Source organism: Chinchilla lanigera, unplaced genomic scaffold, assembly GCF_000276665.1.
Source record: "Chinchilla lanigera isolate Chin_1 unplaced genomic scaffold, ChiLan1.0 scaffold00126, whole genome shotgun sequence".
Classification (NCBI taxonomy): domain Eukaryota; kingdom Metazoa; phylum Chordata; class Mammalia; order Rodentia; family Chinchillidae; genus Chinchilla; species Chinchilla lanigera.
Genome location: NW_004955527.1, coordinates 1,904,342 through 1,919,295, shown reverse-complemented (window position 1 = coordinate 1,919,295; position 14,954 = coordinate 1,904,342). Strand labels below are relative to the sequence as shown.

The 14,954-nt window shown below is 48.7% G+C and overlaps 1 protein-coding gene across 7 annotated transcripts in view; it reads right to left on the bottom strand.

Annotated features, from left to right (window-relative positions):
- The window catches only part of Spata21 (spermatogenesis associated 21), a 35,414-nt gene that overhangs the window by 19,725 nt on the left and 735 nt on the right, over window positions 1-14,954 (bottom strand). For 3 of the 7 annotated variants that reach the window (XM_013507384.1, XM_013507383.1, XM_013507382.1), the window contains exons 2-6: window positions 12,425-12,596; window positions 10,113-10,264; window positions 7,650-7,761; window positions 1,849-2,138; window positions 1,433-1,547 (exon numbers count right to left, since the gene is read on the bottom strand). In XM_013507384.1, the coding sequence (XP_013362838.1) occupies window positions 1,433-1,547; window positions 1,849-2,138; window positions 7,650-7,761; window positions 10,113-10,264; window positions 12,425-12,556 (801 nt within the window). In that variant the 5' untranslated portion in view covers window positions 12,557-12,596. The other 4 variants (XM_013507378.1, XM_013507379.1, XM_013507381.1 and 1 more) reach the window with 4 other exon arrangements.

The window sequence follows — 14,954 nt, the reverse complement described above, 5'->3', positions numbered from 1 at the left end:
ATGAGAAGGGATCTAGAGATGAAGAGGGGAGGGAAGCGAGGGGAAGTAAAAAGAATTAGGCTGTTGATGTCCATGACGGACCAGCTCCCCACGATGAACATAATCGTGTACTACAAACGGGGACTCATAAAAAACTTTAAAAAGCAAAAATAAAAAGGGTAGGGATGTAGCTCAGTAGCAGAGCACCCTGCAGTTCCAACCCTAGTGCCACCAACAAACATGGACTGCCATTCTGGGGCTTCCATGGTGTTATGATGGGGGGACCCAGGAGGTGGCCATGACCTCTCCTGTGACCCTCTCAGGACACCAGGCGTCCAAACCTCTGGGCTACTCGGAGCCCTGGGGCTGGGTTAGGGTGAGTGATGGTGAACACTCTGGAGGGATCGTACTGAGAAAACCAGCAAAGAAAGGCAAACATAAATCCAGCACTGAAGCTCATGCCTATAACCCCAGCGCTCTAGGAGGCTGGGGCAGGAAGATTGCAAGTTCAGGCTCAGTCTGGGAAGTCTAGCAACTTAGTGAGGCAGTGTCTCAGAATTTTAAGAAAGGGCTGAAGACGAAGCTCAGTGTTAAGACCCTGGGTTCAATTTCTGGTACCACCAAAAAAAAAAAAAAAGAAAAAGAAAAAGGCAGGAAGCACCCGTGGGAAAGGGGAGCATGAGCAGAGAGTGGAATGGTGGGGTGCCTGTGTGCTGATGGGAACAGTTTTGCACAAATGGGGAGATCGACCATGTGCAGAGAGGGTGGGGGTGGAATCTGATACAGAAGTGGGGCACCAGCAGTTGGGGGATCAGCAGCTGTCACCACAGCTTGTGCTGTCACTCAATAAAGGCAGCAAGATTGGGCATCTTTCAACGACACGAGAGGCAAGGTGAGGTGCTTGGGACACTGTTGTGCAAGGTCATCCTGGAGCTGAGGGGGAGGGCCACAGGGCTAGGGCACAGCCAGGGATCCCGGCCAGGAGCAGATGACACTCGAGCCGCTTGGGGCAGGGCTGGGTGCGAGCAGCCAGGGCTGGGTGTTGCCAGGGGGCACAGCGGAGACAGGGCAGGTGCGGGAAGGGCGTGACAAGGACCGGGCCAGCTGTGTATATGCAGGTGGCTCAGGTGGAGTCAGGGCCGGAAAGTGGCAGAGCTGGCGGGGGTGGGGGATGGCTGCTGGAAGCTTCCAGAAGCTCGGGACCGCAGAGGATTGTGGGTTGTGGCTGAGGGCAGAAGGAGCCACGCTGTTGTGGAACAAGCCGCACCCTGGGATGGGCCCGAGGCTGCATGCAGAACGTCTCAGGACTGTGTGTGTGCACGTGAGGGCGCTCACACACACAGGCTCACACTCATTCATGCCTTGCCCCCTTTGACCCCTAACACTGTCCCATTTTGGTCTCCCCTTCCTCCTCGGCTCCCTCCCATGCCACACCTGCCCCCACTCTACTCACTGTTGTGAGGAGAGGCCTTGGTACCGCCTGGGTCTCGGCAGTCTCACCTCTACACAGCGGAGAAACCCCAGGCGAGGGGGGCGCTCTGAGGGAGGGGGGTCGGGAGGAGCAAGAGCTGCAGGTCAGGGAGAGCCTCCGCTCAGAGCCCCTTGCACCCACCTCGCAGTCCCCAGCATGCTCGGGCCCACTGTCCAAGCGTCACCCTGGGACTTCTCATCCCAGTGGGGCCTTCCCTCCCTCCCACCCTGCAGAACAGTGCTCTGGTTTTCCAGGTATTATTCAGACCGGGAAACTGAGGCCCAGAGCAGCACAGCTTGCCCAAAGTCAGCAGGTCAGGGCAGTCAGGACTCAGTTCTGAAGAATGGCTCGGCAGGGCCAGGGAGCCGGGCAGGGAATGGCAGGGGAGGGTGACTTACCCTTCCTGGGGGGCTCTTGGTCCCAGGATGGATGGTAAGAGGGACGTGGCTGTGTTTTCCTCAGCCGTTGCCACGGGCATTGGGCACATTGCTTCCTGGGAGCTGCCCTTGTGCCCCCCTGCAGCGAGCTCACACAGAGCCTCCCGTGGGCTGATGCGTGGGTCACCAGCCTCCCTGCGGGGGTCATCTCCAAGGGGCTGCACACAGCTGTCCAGGGCACAAGGCTCTGTCCGCTGCACTGTGTCCACGCCATTCTCTGCCTGCTGACCTGGTGACTGACACTCCGGGTCCTGCCAAGCACAAGATGCCAGAGATGAGGAGTCCTATCCTGGTTCCAGTGAACCTCAGAACTCACGGGGAGACCAGAGATCACACGCTTGCCGCTGGTCACAGCGCACGAACCGCAGGCATCATCTGACCATGCTCTCCCTGCACCCCTCCGAGCAGCATGGGTCTCCTCCTGCGAGGGATGGGGAAATCAAGGTCCAGAGAAGCCACAGCCTGCCAGAAGCCTGTCCCATACTTCCCTGGGCAGGGGGAATGGGCACCTGGAAAATCAAGAAAACACGCCCCACCGCTGCTTTTTGGTGGTGCTCAGGATTGCACCCATGGCCCTTGCACAGAACTATATCTTCTACCTGTTTAAATTTTTCATTTCCAAACAGGATTCTCATTAAATTGCTAAATTTTTCAGCCTGGGCTTGACCTTTCAATCTTCCTGCCTCAGTGTCCCAGAGTGCTGGGATTTCAGAAGAGTCCATCCTTAGATTTCCCAAGGTATGTTTCAAAGGCAAGAATCCTCAATCCATTCCTTTTCTTTTTTTTTGAGACAGGGTCTTGCTATGCAGCTCAGGCTGGGCTTGAGCTCACTTTGTAGCCCAGGATGGTCTGGAACTTGCAATGATCCTCCCGTCTCAGCCACCTGAGTGCCGGGATTACGGGAATGCGCCACCATGCCAGGCTCTCCATGTATTCAATTGTGTTTTTACATTAACTCTTATAAGACTTGTGATAAAGCCACTGTAATCAGTGAGCTGGTGATTTAGCTCAGTAGCACAGTGCCTGCCTGGCAAGCGCAAGGTCATGAGTTCGATTCCCGGTACAGGAAAAAAAAAACCAAAAAAAAAAAAAGCTACTATAATCAAAGCAGTGTGGAATTGGAATAAGATAAATAAATAAATGGAACAAAATAAGTTCCAGGGGCTGGAAGTATAAAAGGGGTAAAGCACTTGCCTAGCATTGGTGAGGTGCTGGGATTGATCCCCAATACCACAAAAAAATTAAATTAAATGGGGAAGGAGATTCTAGACATAGACTTATAGAGATGTGGTACTTTTTTTTTTTTTTTCTGTCTTTTTGAAACAAGGTCTCGCTATGCAATTCAGGCTGGCCTTGAGCTCACTTTGTAGCCCAGGCTGGTCTTGAACTCACAACGATCCTCCTGCCTCAGCCTCCCAAGTGCTGGGATTACAGGCATGCCCCACCACGCCCAGCGGTTGATTTTTGACTAAGGCACAAATTCACTGGAGAAAAGTTCAGTGTACAACAAATGGTGCTGGAGTGATTGGAGAGACACATGCTAAAAAAAGAACTTTGGGGCCAGGGATGTAGCTCAGTGGCACAGCACCTGCCTGGCAAAGGCAAGGCACTGAGTTTGATTCCCAGTACCAAAAACAAAACAAACAAACAAACAAAAAACAGAACTTTGATAAAAAACTCACAACATACATGAAAATTGATTCAAGATAGAGCATCAATCTAAATCTTTTTTTTTTTTTTTTTTTTTGAGACAGGGTCTCACTATGTAATGCAGGCTGGCCTTGAACTTGCTTATGTAGCCCAGGCTGGCCTCAAACTCATGGGATCCTCCTGTCTCAGCCTCCTAAGTGCTGGGATTACAGGCATGCACTACCATGCCCAGCTAAACCTAAATGTTAAACCCACAAACTATAAAACTTCTTAAACAAAATAGGAGAAAATCCTAAGCAAAAATTTCTAAATTATAACATAATATCAAAAGTTTAGGGGCGGGGGATTTAGCTCAGCAGCACAGCGCCTGCCTAGCAAGTGCGAGGTCATGAGTTCAATTCCTGGTACCGGAAAAAAAAAAAAGTTTGAAGCCAGATATGGTGGCACACACCTGTAATCCCAGCACTTGAGAGGCTGAGGCAGAAGGATTGCCTCAAGTTCAAGGCCAGCCTGGGCTACATAGTGAGTTCAAAGCTAGCCTGAGCTGCATAGCAAGACCCTGTCTCAAAAACAAAGTAAGACGGGGCTGGGGATTTAACTCAGCAGCACAGTGCCTGCCTGGCAAGTGCAAGGTCATGAAGTCGGTTCCCGGTACTGGAAAAAAATCAAAACAGACAAGCAAACAAACAAAAATAAGACAACAAAAAACAGAGAGAAAGTTATCTGGGTTCAAGTGAAGCACCAGCCTGCCCCGCCCAGAAAAGTGCACTTTGTGAGGACCAATGGCAAGGAGCCCGAGTTGCTGGAACCTGCTCCCTATGAATTTAAGGCATAAGCTTGGGATGGAGCTCTGCCATCCTAATTTTTAGCACGTAATTAGTGGCTCAGGGTTCTAGGCCTTACTCAGAAATAAAAAATCATCCTGTATTGTAGGGGTGGTTTTCGAAATTGAAGAGGTGGGTGGTGCCTTTACTTCAGAAACAAATATTTAGGGCAGATTTTCATTCTACCTAGTTAATTGTGTCAGGTCTTTTCAGTGTGTTTCTTGCTGAAAGCTATTGCTGAGGTATCGTGTAGGTATACACCCAGGTGGCCAAATATTTATGAAATATTTATATTGGCTTGAAGATCTTGTACATCACCATGGGAAAGGATGTATCAAAATAAATAGAAATTACTGCAGTTAAATAAATGGAAATCATTTCAGTTAAATAAATTGTTTAAAGCACCTATTGTGAAAAAAAATTAAGAATTTCTGTTCTTTGAAAGCCACTGTTAAAATAATGGAAGAGACAAGTCACAGGTTGGGAGAAAATACTTAAACCAAATATCTGATAAATCACTTTTATTCAGAATAGTTAAGAGCTCCAAAATTCAAGAATAAGAACTCAATCAAAACAAAAGGGGGGGCCTGGATTCATGGCTGCTCGCCCACAATCCTAGCACTAAGAGTGGCTGAGACAGGAGGATCAGGAGTTCAAGCCCCACCGGGGCAACGCTGTAGTCTGTCTCAAAATAAAAAAGACTGGGGACATAGTCTGGTGCAGAGCATTCCCAGATTTAATCACTAGTACTACAAAGGTGGGGTGGATGAAAAGACAACAGATAGAACAGAAAAAAAAATTTGTTAAATATCTGACAGGAGTCGAGTATGTAGGATGTAAAAAGATATATACAATGGAGTATTATTCAGCCAGAAAGAAGAACAAAATCATATCATTTCTAGAAAAGTTGACAGGACTGGAGATCATCAAGAGAAACAAGCCAGCCTCAGAAAGTCAAAGTCCCACACTGTCTGTCATATGAGGAATCTAGAGTTGGGGGAGGGGTGGCAGGAGAGTAGAAGAAAGAGTATTAGAGATGAGGAAGAGAATGGGGAGGGGAAAGGAAGTGGGAGGGAGCAATAACGGAGAGTAATCAAGCTATGTTATACCACGTACCAGATGTGTATCCAACATGTATGCAACAAAACCCATTGTCCTATTTTTTTTTTTTTTTTTTTTTTTTTTTTTTTTTTTTTTTTTTTTTGTCTTTTTGAGACAGGGTCTCGCCATGCAGTTCAGACTGGCTTTAAGGTCACTTTGTAGCCCAGGCTGCTCTTGAACTCACAATGATCCTCTTGCCTCGGCCTCCCAAGTGCTGGGATTATAGGTGTGGGCTACCACACTTGGCTCTGCATAGCATTATTTGGTATGTAGGCTGAAACATTGTTCCCTTCTTCAAACTTTAGTAGACTACTGAACTGATTGTGGTGCTTTGAATATTCAGACTAGTAAAACTTTACTATTTAACTTCCCTTATTTAGGACCAAGAGATATTTATTTATTCTTCTTTTTGAGGCAGGGTCTCACTATGCATTTCAGGCTGGCCTTGAACTTATTATGTAGCCCAGGCTGGCCTAGAACTCGCAGCAATCCTCCTGCCTCAGCTTCCCAAATGCTGGGATTATACCCATGCGCCATTACACCTGGCTGAGATTTTTTTAAATTAAGGATATTGATACATTGAATATTTGAATATTTTCTTCCCATTTTGCAACATATATTATACATTTTGAAGACCTCAATGAATTCCTACTTGACACCTACTTCAATACTTAAATTAGCAGGGTGTGGTGGGGCACGCCTGTAATCCCAGCACTTGGGAGGCTGAGGTAGGAGGATTCTTTCCAGTTCGAGACCAGCCTGGGCTACAAAGTGAGCTCAAGGCCAGCCTGAACTGCATAGCGAGACCCTGTCTCAAAAAGACAAAAAAAGAAAACAAAACAACTTAAATTAGGATCCGGGAATATAGGTCGGTGGCACAAGCACCTGCTTGGCAGGCAAAAAGTCTTGAGTTCGAGTCCTTGTACAAAAAAACAAAACAACAACAAAAGAAAAAAACTTAAATGTACAAGACGACTGCATCAAGTCTGGGAATGATAGAGAATTCTCATTCATTGCTGGTGGGGACGTTAACTGGTAAACCACTTGGTTTACTGCAGGCAGTTTCTTAATACATGAAACGTGCTCATAGCATGCGATCCACTCCACTCCTAGTATCCGCTCCAGAGAATCCAAAGTCTCTATGCGTGGGTGTGCGTCGATGTTTGATTTGTAATAGGAACATCTGGAAACTAGGGCTGGGCTATAACTCAGAGGTCCTGGGCCACAAACAAAGAAAAAGCTGGAAATGATGTGGAGGTCCATGGAGCAGCGAACGGAAGAGGACATCCACAACCCAGACAGCAGCGCGCTCCTCAGCAACAGCGAGGAGAAACAACTGACAGGGACGATGACAAATGATTCGCAGATTGATCACAGAGGCAAAGAAGCCAGGCCAAAGGAAGGTTCACTTTTAGAGTCCACGGAAGGGAAACACTGCGGAGAATACCAGCGAATCCGCAGTGACAGGAAGGACCAGCCTGTTCCCTTAAGGCGCGGGAGGTTCCCAGATATAGAGACCCGAACTATGGTGGATGGTAACAACTTTTTAAACATGTAAAAAAAAACAAACAAACACAAAAAACCCGCAAGGTCCTGAGTTCGATTCCTGGTACAAAAAAAAAAAAAAGAATGAGGGGATGACGGCGTCTAAAGTGAGGGGGAGTATTTTGGGGGAAATTAATAGCAGTGTGCCCTTTACTATAGTAGGTCTTTGAAATATTTACCGTATATTTTGACCACCCCTTGTATGTCCAGACATCAAAGTGCAGCCTTGAAATACACGCAAGTGTACGTCCATCGTACCCTACTGAAGCTGTTAGAGAAATAATCTTAAAAATAAATGAAAAGGAATGCTTTAGTTAAATGACTTGGCAAGGGCACCATCGTCTGACAGTGTCTTGCAACATGCCACAAGGCGAGCAGCCCAGGGGCAGCTTTCAGGAGTCCTGGTGTACAGAAGTGAGTTCCGACGGACACCGAACCTCATCTCCACCTTGCCCCGCGACCCCTTGGCCCCGCACACCCTGTGCGCCCCTCTGGAATCAAGATGAAACCCTTTCGGTGCGGGCTCCCGAATCCCAGGGACCCACACACTAGGCAAAGAGGAAACAAATGCAGGCGCATCGGAATGGGGCCTGGGGCCTGTCACGCCCCTGTCGGGATCTCCGTCCAGGTCTCCTGGGTTACCTGGCGGCCCTCGCGGGGCTGGTCCTCCCCGGTCCCTGGCTTGCGCGGTCTTCCCTGCTGGTCCTCGGGCTCCGTCCCTGGCTGCTGCAGTCCTTCTGGGATCGCATGGGGCCTGGAAGACAGCACCCTGAGCTCGCTGCCTGTATGGGCCCAGGCCTGGCCTGCACCCAGCTCCCTGGTCCCTTCCAGGTTCTTCCTGGGGGAACAAACAAGGGGATCCTTAGCTCCAGGCCTGGGGCTCTCAGTTCTCTTTTCCTTTCTCCGCGCAGTCTGCTTAATGCACAGGAGAACAAATGAAGGATGAGCATCCTCCGAGTCACAGACGCTCTCATGTCAGTGTCGGGGGAGTTAGGCTTTAACTCTTTCTGGTGTTAGTCACTGTGTTTCAGAAACAGGAAATCAGAGAGAACTGGAATTGAGAGAGATTGAGAGACCCAAGTCCAGGGTCAGAGAGTTTAAGATGGCAGCTCAGGATTTGAATCTGTGTCTCTCTGGTGCCACTTTCATATTTTGTAAAAAATAAGAATGTTTTATAGTTTTGAGCCTGAGGTGGCAGTCCATGCACGTACTCCCACTGCTCTGGGAGGCTGAGGCAGGAAGATTATAAGTTTGAGCTTAGGTAGGGCAATTACCAATTTAACCAACTTAGCAAGACCCAATCTCAAAAAATACTAAAAAGGGGATGAGGATGTAGCTTGGTGTGAAGGCCCTGGGATAAAGGCCTTTATCCTCTACTTCTTATGCATGCACTTATTTTTATTTTATTTTATTTTCATTTTCATTTTATTATTACTATTATTTTTAGATTTTTGAGAAAGGGTTTCACTGTGTAGTTCAGGCTGGCCTTGAACTCAAGATGATCCTCCTGCCTCAGCCTCTTCAATGCTGGGATTATAGGCCCACACCCCCATAGCCGGCTACAAGCATATATTTTTAATGGAAATTTAATTGCTATCTTCTAATAACTGAATGTTTTTACATTGTTATATTACATGTGCTTTTTTTGTTGTTGTTGTTGTCTTTCTTAGAGACAGGCTCTCACTATGCAGCTCAGGCTGGACTTGAACTCACTTTGTAGCCCAGGCTGATCTCAAACTCACAAAGATCCTCCTGCCTCAGCCTCCCAAGTGCTGGGATTACAGGCATGCACCACCACGCCTGGTTTACATGTGCAATTTTGTAATGTACTTTTTTCAATAAACATTATAGGCTTTCCTGTGCTAAAAATCCTTCCTGTGCTAAAAAAAAAAATAACTTTTTTTTTTGGATACTGAAGAATGAATTCAGGACCTTTGTGCTGTGCTACAACACCAGCATTTTTTATCTCTATTTTGAGCCTAGGTTTGGCTAATTTGCAAGTTGCCCAGGCTGGGCTCTAATTTGTGATCCTTCCACCTCAGCCTCCTAGAGTGCTGGGATTATAGATGTATACCACCAGACCTGGCTCATAAATATGCTTTTTTTTTTTCTTTGTCTGGTTCTTTCTTTTATTTTTTTATTTTTATTTTTTTGCAGTACTGGGAATCGAACTCAGGAACTTGTGCTTGCTAGGCAGGCACTTATACCACTGAGCTATATCCCCAGCCCCCCTGGTTCTCTCTTGATTTTTTCTACTTAGGTTTGATTTTTTTTTTTTTTTTTTGTACCGGAAATCAAACTCAGGACCTTCCATTTGCCAGGCAGGTGCTTATGCCACTGAGCTATATCCTCGGCTCTCTATTTAGAAAGAACATATTTTCACTCTAGAAAAAAAAATTTAAATATATACAATATTTAGAGAATAATAACAGTGACATCATGTGCATCTTCATGAGTTGCTGGGCCTCTTGGCCTCTTTTTATTCATTCTTCTACCAATTCAGTGAATAAATATTTATTGAGCATCTACTATGTATGTGCCAGGCATAGTACTAAGTATAAAGGGTCTGAGGCTGAACAGTATATATATATATAAATGCCCCTTCAAGAAGACACGTGGGGGACCGGGCATGGTGGCACACGCCTGTAATCCCAGCACTCGGGAGTCTGAGGTAGGAGGATCCTTGCGAGTTCGAGGCCAGCCTGGGCTACAAAGTGAGCTCAAGGCCAGGCTGAACTGCACAGCGAGACCCTGCCTCAAAAAGAAAAAAAAAAACAAAAACGAAGAAGACATGTGTGGCCGGGGATATAGCTCAGCGGCACAGCACCTGCCTGGCAAGCATGAGGTGCTGAGATCAATTCCCGGTACCAAAAAACAAACAAACAAAAAAGAAGACATGTGATAGAAGTTTGGGGCCTGGTGGAGGGGGACAGACGCAAGTTTAACGCTGATAATTCTTTAGTGAGATTGGTCCCGTACAGGTTGCTGGACCAGCTGGCCTGCTCGCTCTGGGGGTTTAATTCTCCCATTTGGGTTAATTCTCCCTGGCCTCCCATTTGTAACCCATTTGGGTTACAGTGGATTCTCTCAGAAGCCCCAGCTCACCTTGGTCTTTCTGGAGGCCCGTGCTCTTGGGTCCCGAGCTCTGAGCACCCCTCCTCAGAGGCTTCTGTGTGTTGGAGCCCCGTCTCTGCCCCTCCTAGAGTTGACAAAAGCTGCTTCTCATTGCGCATTTCTGCAGCATCCGGAAAGTCTGCCTGGAACAGAGATGCCCATGGTGCTGGCACAGAGCGGGCTGGTGCGAACCCCAGCTCTCGGTGGGGGGCTCCTGGCCTCAGGGTCAGGGACATCCTGGGGGCTCACTGGGGAAGGCACTGGGGAGAGGAAATGCTGAGTGGGAGGGAGAGAGGCTGGGGTGCAGGCCTGGCCCAGGCGGAAGCTGTCCCCAGCAGCAAGGGCTCTGGCAGGAAGCTGGGGTCGGTGTCAGTCGGAGCCCAGGAGGCCCCTCTGAGGCCAGCTGGGGAGCGCACCCTGGGGACTTCAGGGACCCCATGAGTCTGAGGGAGGGCCATTCACAGTTCCCCCTGCTCCAGAGCTCAGGCTCTGTGCCTCCATCACCACCTCACTCTCTCTCTGCAGCTGGGTGACCTTGAGCCAGTGACGTAGAGCTGGTCCCCAAGTCTAACGACCTGACTCCATGCATTAAATGACCAACTTGTTATAATAAAAGATTCTGATGGAGCCAGTGAGCACCCACCAGAGGCAGGGCCTGGGGCACGTAGTTTCCATCACACACAGGAAACAAGCGAAGCTTGGAGAGGCACGGGGCCACGCCCAAGGCCGAGTAGCCAGAGCAGGACAGGGGCCCCACCACTCTGCTTGCGGGGAAAATGAATGGGCAGAGAAGGAAGCCAGGATGTTCCCAGGCTTCCCACCAAGCCTCCCGCCCTCCAGGCCCTCTCACTTCGACTGTTTGTTTTATTCCCATGCCCGGGATTGAACCCGGGGTCCTGCACAAGCTGAGCACCCCTCTACTCCAATCCGCATTCCCACCCCTACAGTGACATTTTGGCCCTGAGGAAGCTGGGCTTCTCTGTCTTCAGCGCATGCAACTGGGCACTTTTTGAGAGAGAGAGAGAGAGAGAGAGAGAGAGAGAGAGAGAGAGAGAGACTGGATGGAAAGAGGTGGGGGGCTGGAGGACGCTGCTATGGTTTGGCTAAGTGTTCTGCAAAGCCTGTGCGGAAAACGCTTGCTCCCTGGGTTGTCCCCATTGAAAGGTGAACAAACTTTAAGAGGCGGAGCCTAGTGGGAGGTCTTTGGGTCACTGTGGGCGTGGCTTCCCCCTTGAGGGCCTCAATGGCCAATCCCATGCCCTTCCTCTTCCTCTTTCTCCTTTGCTTCGGGGTTAAGAGGTGAATGGTGTGTTGCTCTGCCACACACTCTTTCCATGATGGCCAGAAGCCATGGGGCTCATGACCATGCACTGAAACATCTAAAACTGTGAGCCAGTATAAACCTTTTCTTTCAACAAGTCAGTGCTCCTAGATAGTTGTTATAGTGATGGAGCACTGACTAACACAGAAGCCTAGGGGCCAGGGAGGAGTATGGATGGCCTTGAGGAGCTGCCAGAGGAACATAAATGTTATGAGGGGGGCTGGCGGCCATGCAGGGTACCTGCTGGATTATGTAAGAGAGCCTTGGTTTGCTCTCCAGCATTTTCCTGTTACAGAAGCCAGCATTCTTTTGGTGGGAACTTTCTCTTCTCCACTGGGTTCCTGGAGTTCAGTGAAGCCAACCAGTAACTTGAGCACCATTGTACCAAGAAATCCAGGCCACTCCCCTTTGCCATGGTGATTGCCTCAGGCATGAGCATGTGACCACATCTTGGCCAATGAGAGTAATAGCAGAGATTTGCTTCAGCTGCTGTGAAGGGGGTGTCTTCCTGTTGGGGATGCTAAGTCAGAGGATTCAAGATAGGAAGAGGGAAGCCTGAGGTGGCCCAGGAAGTCCTTGTCACCTTGTAGGGAAAGGCTGCTTGAGAATGAGCTCAACACAGGGGAAGGCAGAACCAAAAGATACTCATTTAGCACCTTGAGCCAGCCATACCTGAAGATGATGATGGATTTCTCTGTTACCTAAGCAAATATATTCTTATTCCTGCTTAATTCAGTTTGAATTGGGTTTTCTATCATCAGTAACAGAGCCTTAATTTTTTTGTTTTTGTTTTTGTTGTTCTTCCGGTACCAGGAATCAAACTCACGACCTTGTGCTTGCCAGGCAGGTGCTGTGCCGCTGAGCTAAATCCCCAGACCCTAACAGAGTCTTACTTAAAGCATATGGGGAGGAACCCCGGGCAAGGAAAAGGAAAGGGGCCAGCTGAGAGTGGAGGTGTCAGAACATGAGGCCAAGTCGCTACCTGGCCGATTGCTGATACGGTGGACTCGGCATCAGCCCTCTTTCTGATGGGACTCAGCACAGGACGTGGCTGGAGCCCTGGGTCCTCAGTCTGGTCTTCCGCGTCCATCTGGGTGTTTCTATTGGCCATCATTCGGGAGCCAAGCAGGGCACCGAGTGAGGGGCGTCGGCTGCTGTGTTTGCAAAGGAAAAACTGCGTCAGGGTCTCCGGCATCCTATTATCTCATGCTGCTTCAGCAGCCCCGATGGAGCCTGTGGGGCCTGGCTCGGCGGGAGGCAGAAGAAGGGACAGCGGCAAAACAGAGGGCGGGCCGCGCCTAATGCCCCTACACCTTTTCCTCATTCTCGCAATGATCTGAGGAGAAGCAGGCACTGGGGGCGTGCCAAGACTCTTGCCCCAGGTTTGCAAGGAGATCCGCCGTCCCCTCCCTCGAGCCAGAGTAATGCCGTCTTGATCTGGCTGCTCTAAAGAGTCCCTAAAGGGTCCAGCACGCTGGCCAGGACCGAGCGCAGCGCGCCAGGTCACCCTCCCCCACGGCTGCGCAGAGCTTGCTGAGACCGCGGCGTTCCTGGTGAGGAGGGGATAGGGACGGCGTACACGCAGCTTTCCCCAAGGACTCTTCTTGCCTTCGATTCTCTTTTTGCTGTTTTGATTACAGCCATCCCTATAAACCCATGAGCTCAACAAGGTGGGGGTGGCGACTTTGGTCGCGCCGCAGCCCACCAGCGGTCCGCCACTCTGTAGGCGCCCTCTCCTCAGCTCATTGCGCGGAGAGGTCATGGCTGTAGGCAGACCCCCAGGGGTCCTCTCTTCCCCCTTCCTCTGAGCCTTCCTGCCCCAGAGCTGGGTGACCCCTCTTGGGCCGTTTGATTACCCCCTCATTGTCCACTGAACTTTGGAAGTGTAAGGCCCCAACATTCCATGACCTAAAGTTTTTTGGGTGGGGCAGAGGCCCCAGAGGAGACCTGGCCCCATCTGTGGCTGAGAATTTAGACAAGAAGGGGGAAGCCCCAGGCCCAGAAGAGGGGCAGGAGGCCAAGGACAGACTCAGGGTAAGGGTGGCAAGCACAGACTAGCACCCCTCGCAAAGCCCTGGGTACCCTTTTCTGTGAGTGGCTTTACTGAGGTGTAATTCACGTACCAATACCATCCACCTTTTGAAATTGTGCAACTCAGTACCTTATAGGATACGCAGAGTTGGGCCCCGGTCAGCGCAATTTCAGAACCTCTTAATCACCCCCCAAAAAATTCCTTGGTCAGCACCTCCTAGCTGCCCTCCCCACCTCTAGCATCAGGTAACCACTAGCCTTTCTGATGCTATAGATTTCCTTATTCTGGATAGTTCTCGTAAATGGAATCAGACAGTGTGTGGTCCTCAGGGATGGGCTTCTTTCACTTAGAATGCTTTCAAGTACATTCATTTTGTAGCAAGCATCAAAATTCCATTTGGTTTTTTTCTTTTGGGGTATTGGAGATAGAACCCGAGGGTTTGCACATGCCAGACATGTGCTGTGCCACTGAGCGACACCCCAGCCCTTTATTCCTTTTTCTGGCTGAATAATATTCCATGGTGTAGATAGGATACTGGGTTGATCCATTCATCAGATGATAGGCATTTGGGTTGGTGTGGATGGAAAATGATACCGTGATTTGGTAAAAGGCAAAAGATTTACACGATCTGAAGAAAAACCAGAGTATGATACTGTGATTTGGATTGTTACTTCCCTGATGGTTAATGACACTGGACAGCCTTCATGTGCTTATTGCCTATCTGTATATCCTCTCTGGAAATTATATTGGGTTATTTATATTGAGTTATCTTTTATTGTGGCATGGTAAATGTTCTTTATAAATTCTACATTCAACGTCCTTACTGCATTATGATTTGCAAAGATTTTCTTCCATTTATGTGGATTTTCTTTTTAGTTATCAGTCTCTTGAAGTACAAAATTGTTTAAATTTTATTGAAGTCCCATTTATCTGTTTTTCTCTTTTGTTCCTTAAACTTTTTGTGTCATAGCTAACATACACTAGATCCTTTTATCATAATCCAAGGTCATGAAGGTTTATGCCTATCTTTTGCTTTTTTTTTTTTTTTTTTTTTGCTTTTATGAGACAGGGTCTCGCTATGCAGTTCAGGCTGGCCTTGAGCTCATTTTGTAGCCCAGGTTGGTCTCGAACTCACAACGATCCTCCTGCCTCAGCCTCCCAAGTGCTGGGATTACAGGCGTGTGCCACCATGCCCGGCCCTCTTTTGCTTTTAAGACTTGTATAGCTTTTAGCTCTTACATTTGCACCTGTGATCTATTTTGAGTAGCTTTTTGCATATGGGGTAAAACAGGGACCCAACCCAACTTCATTCTTTTGTATGTGAAGATCTTGTCCCAGCCCCATTGGGTGAAAGACCATTCTTTCTCCATTCTGTCACCCTCTCCTCCATACTCATGGAAAGTCATATGACTGCTAATGTGAGGATTTACTTCTGGATTCTCATTCTGTTTCACTGACTGATATGGCTATGTTTTTTTTT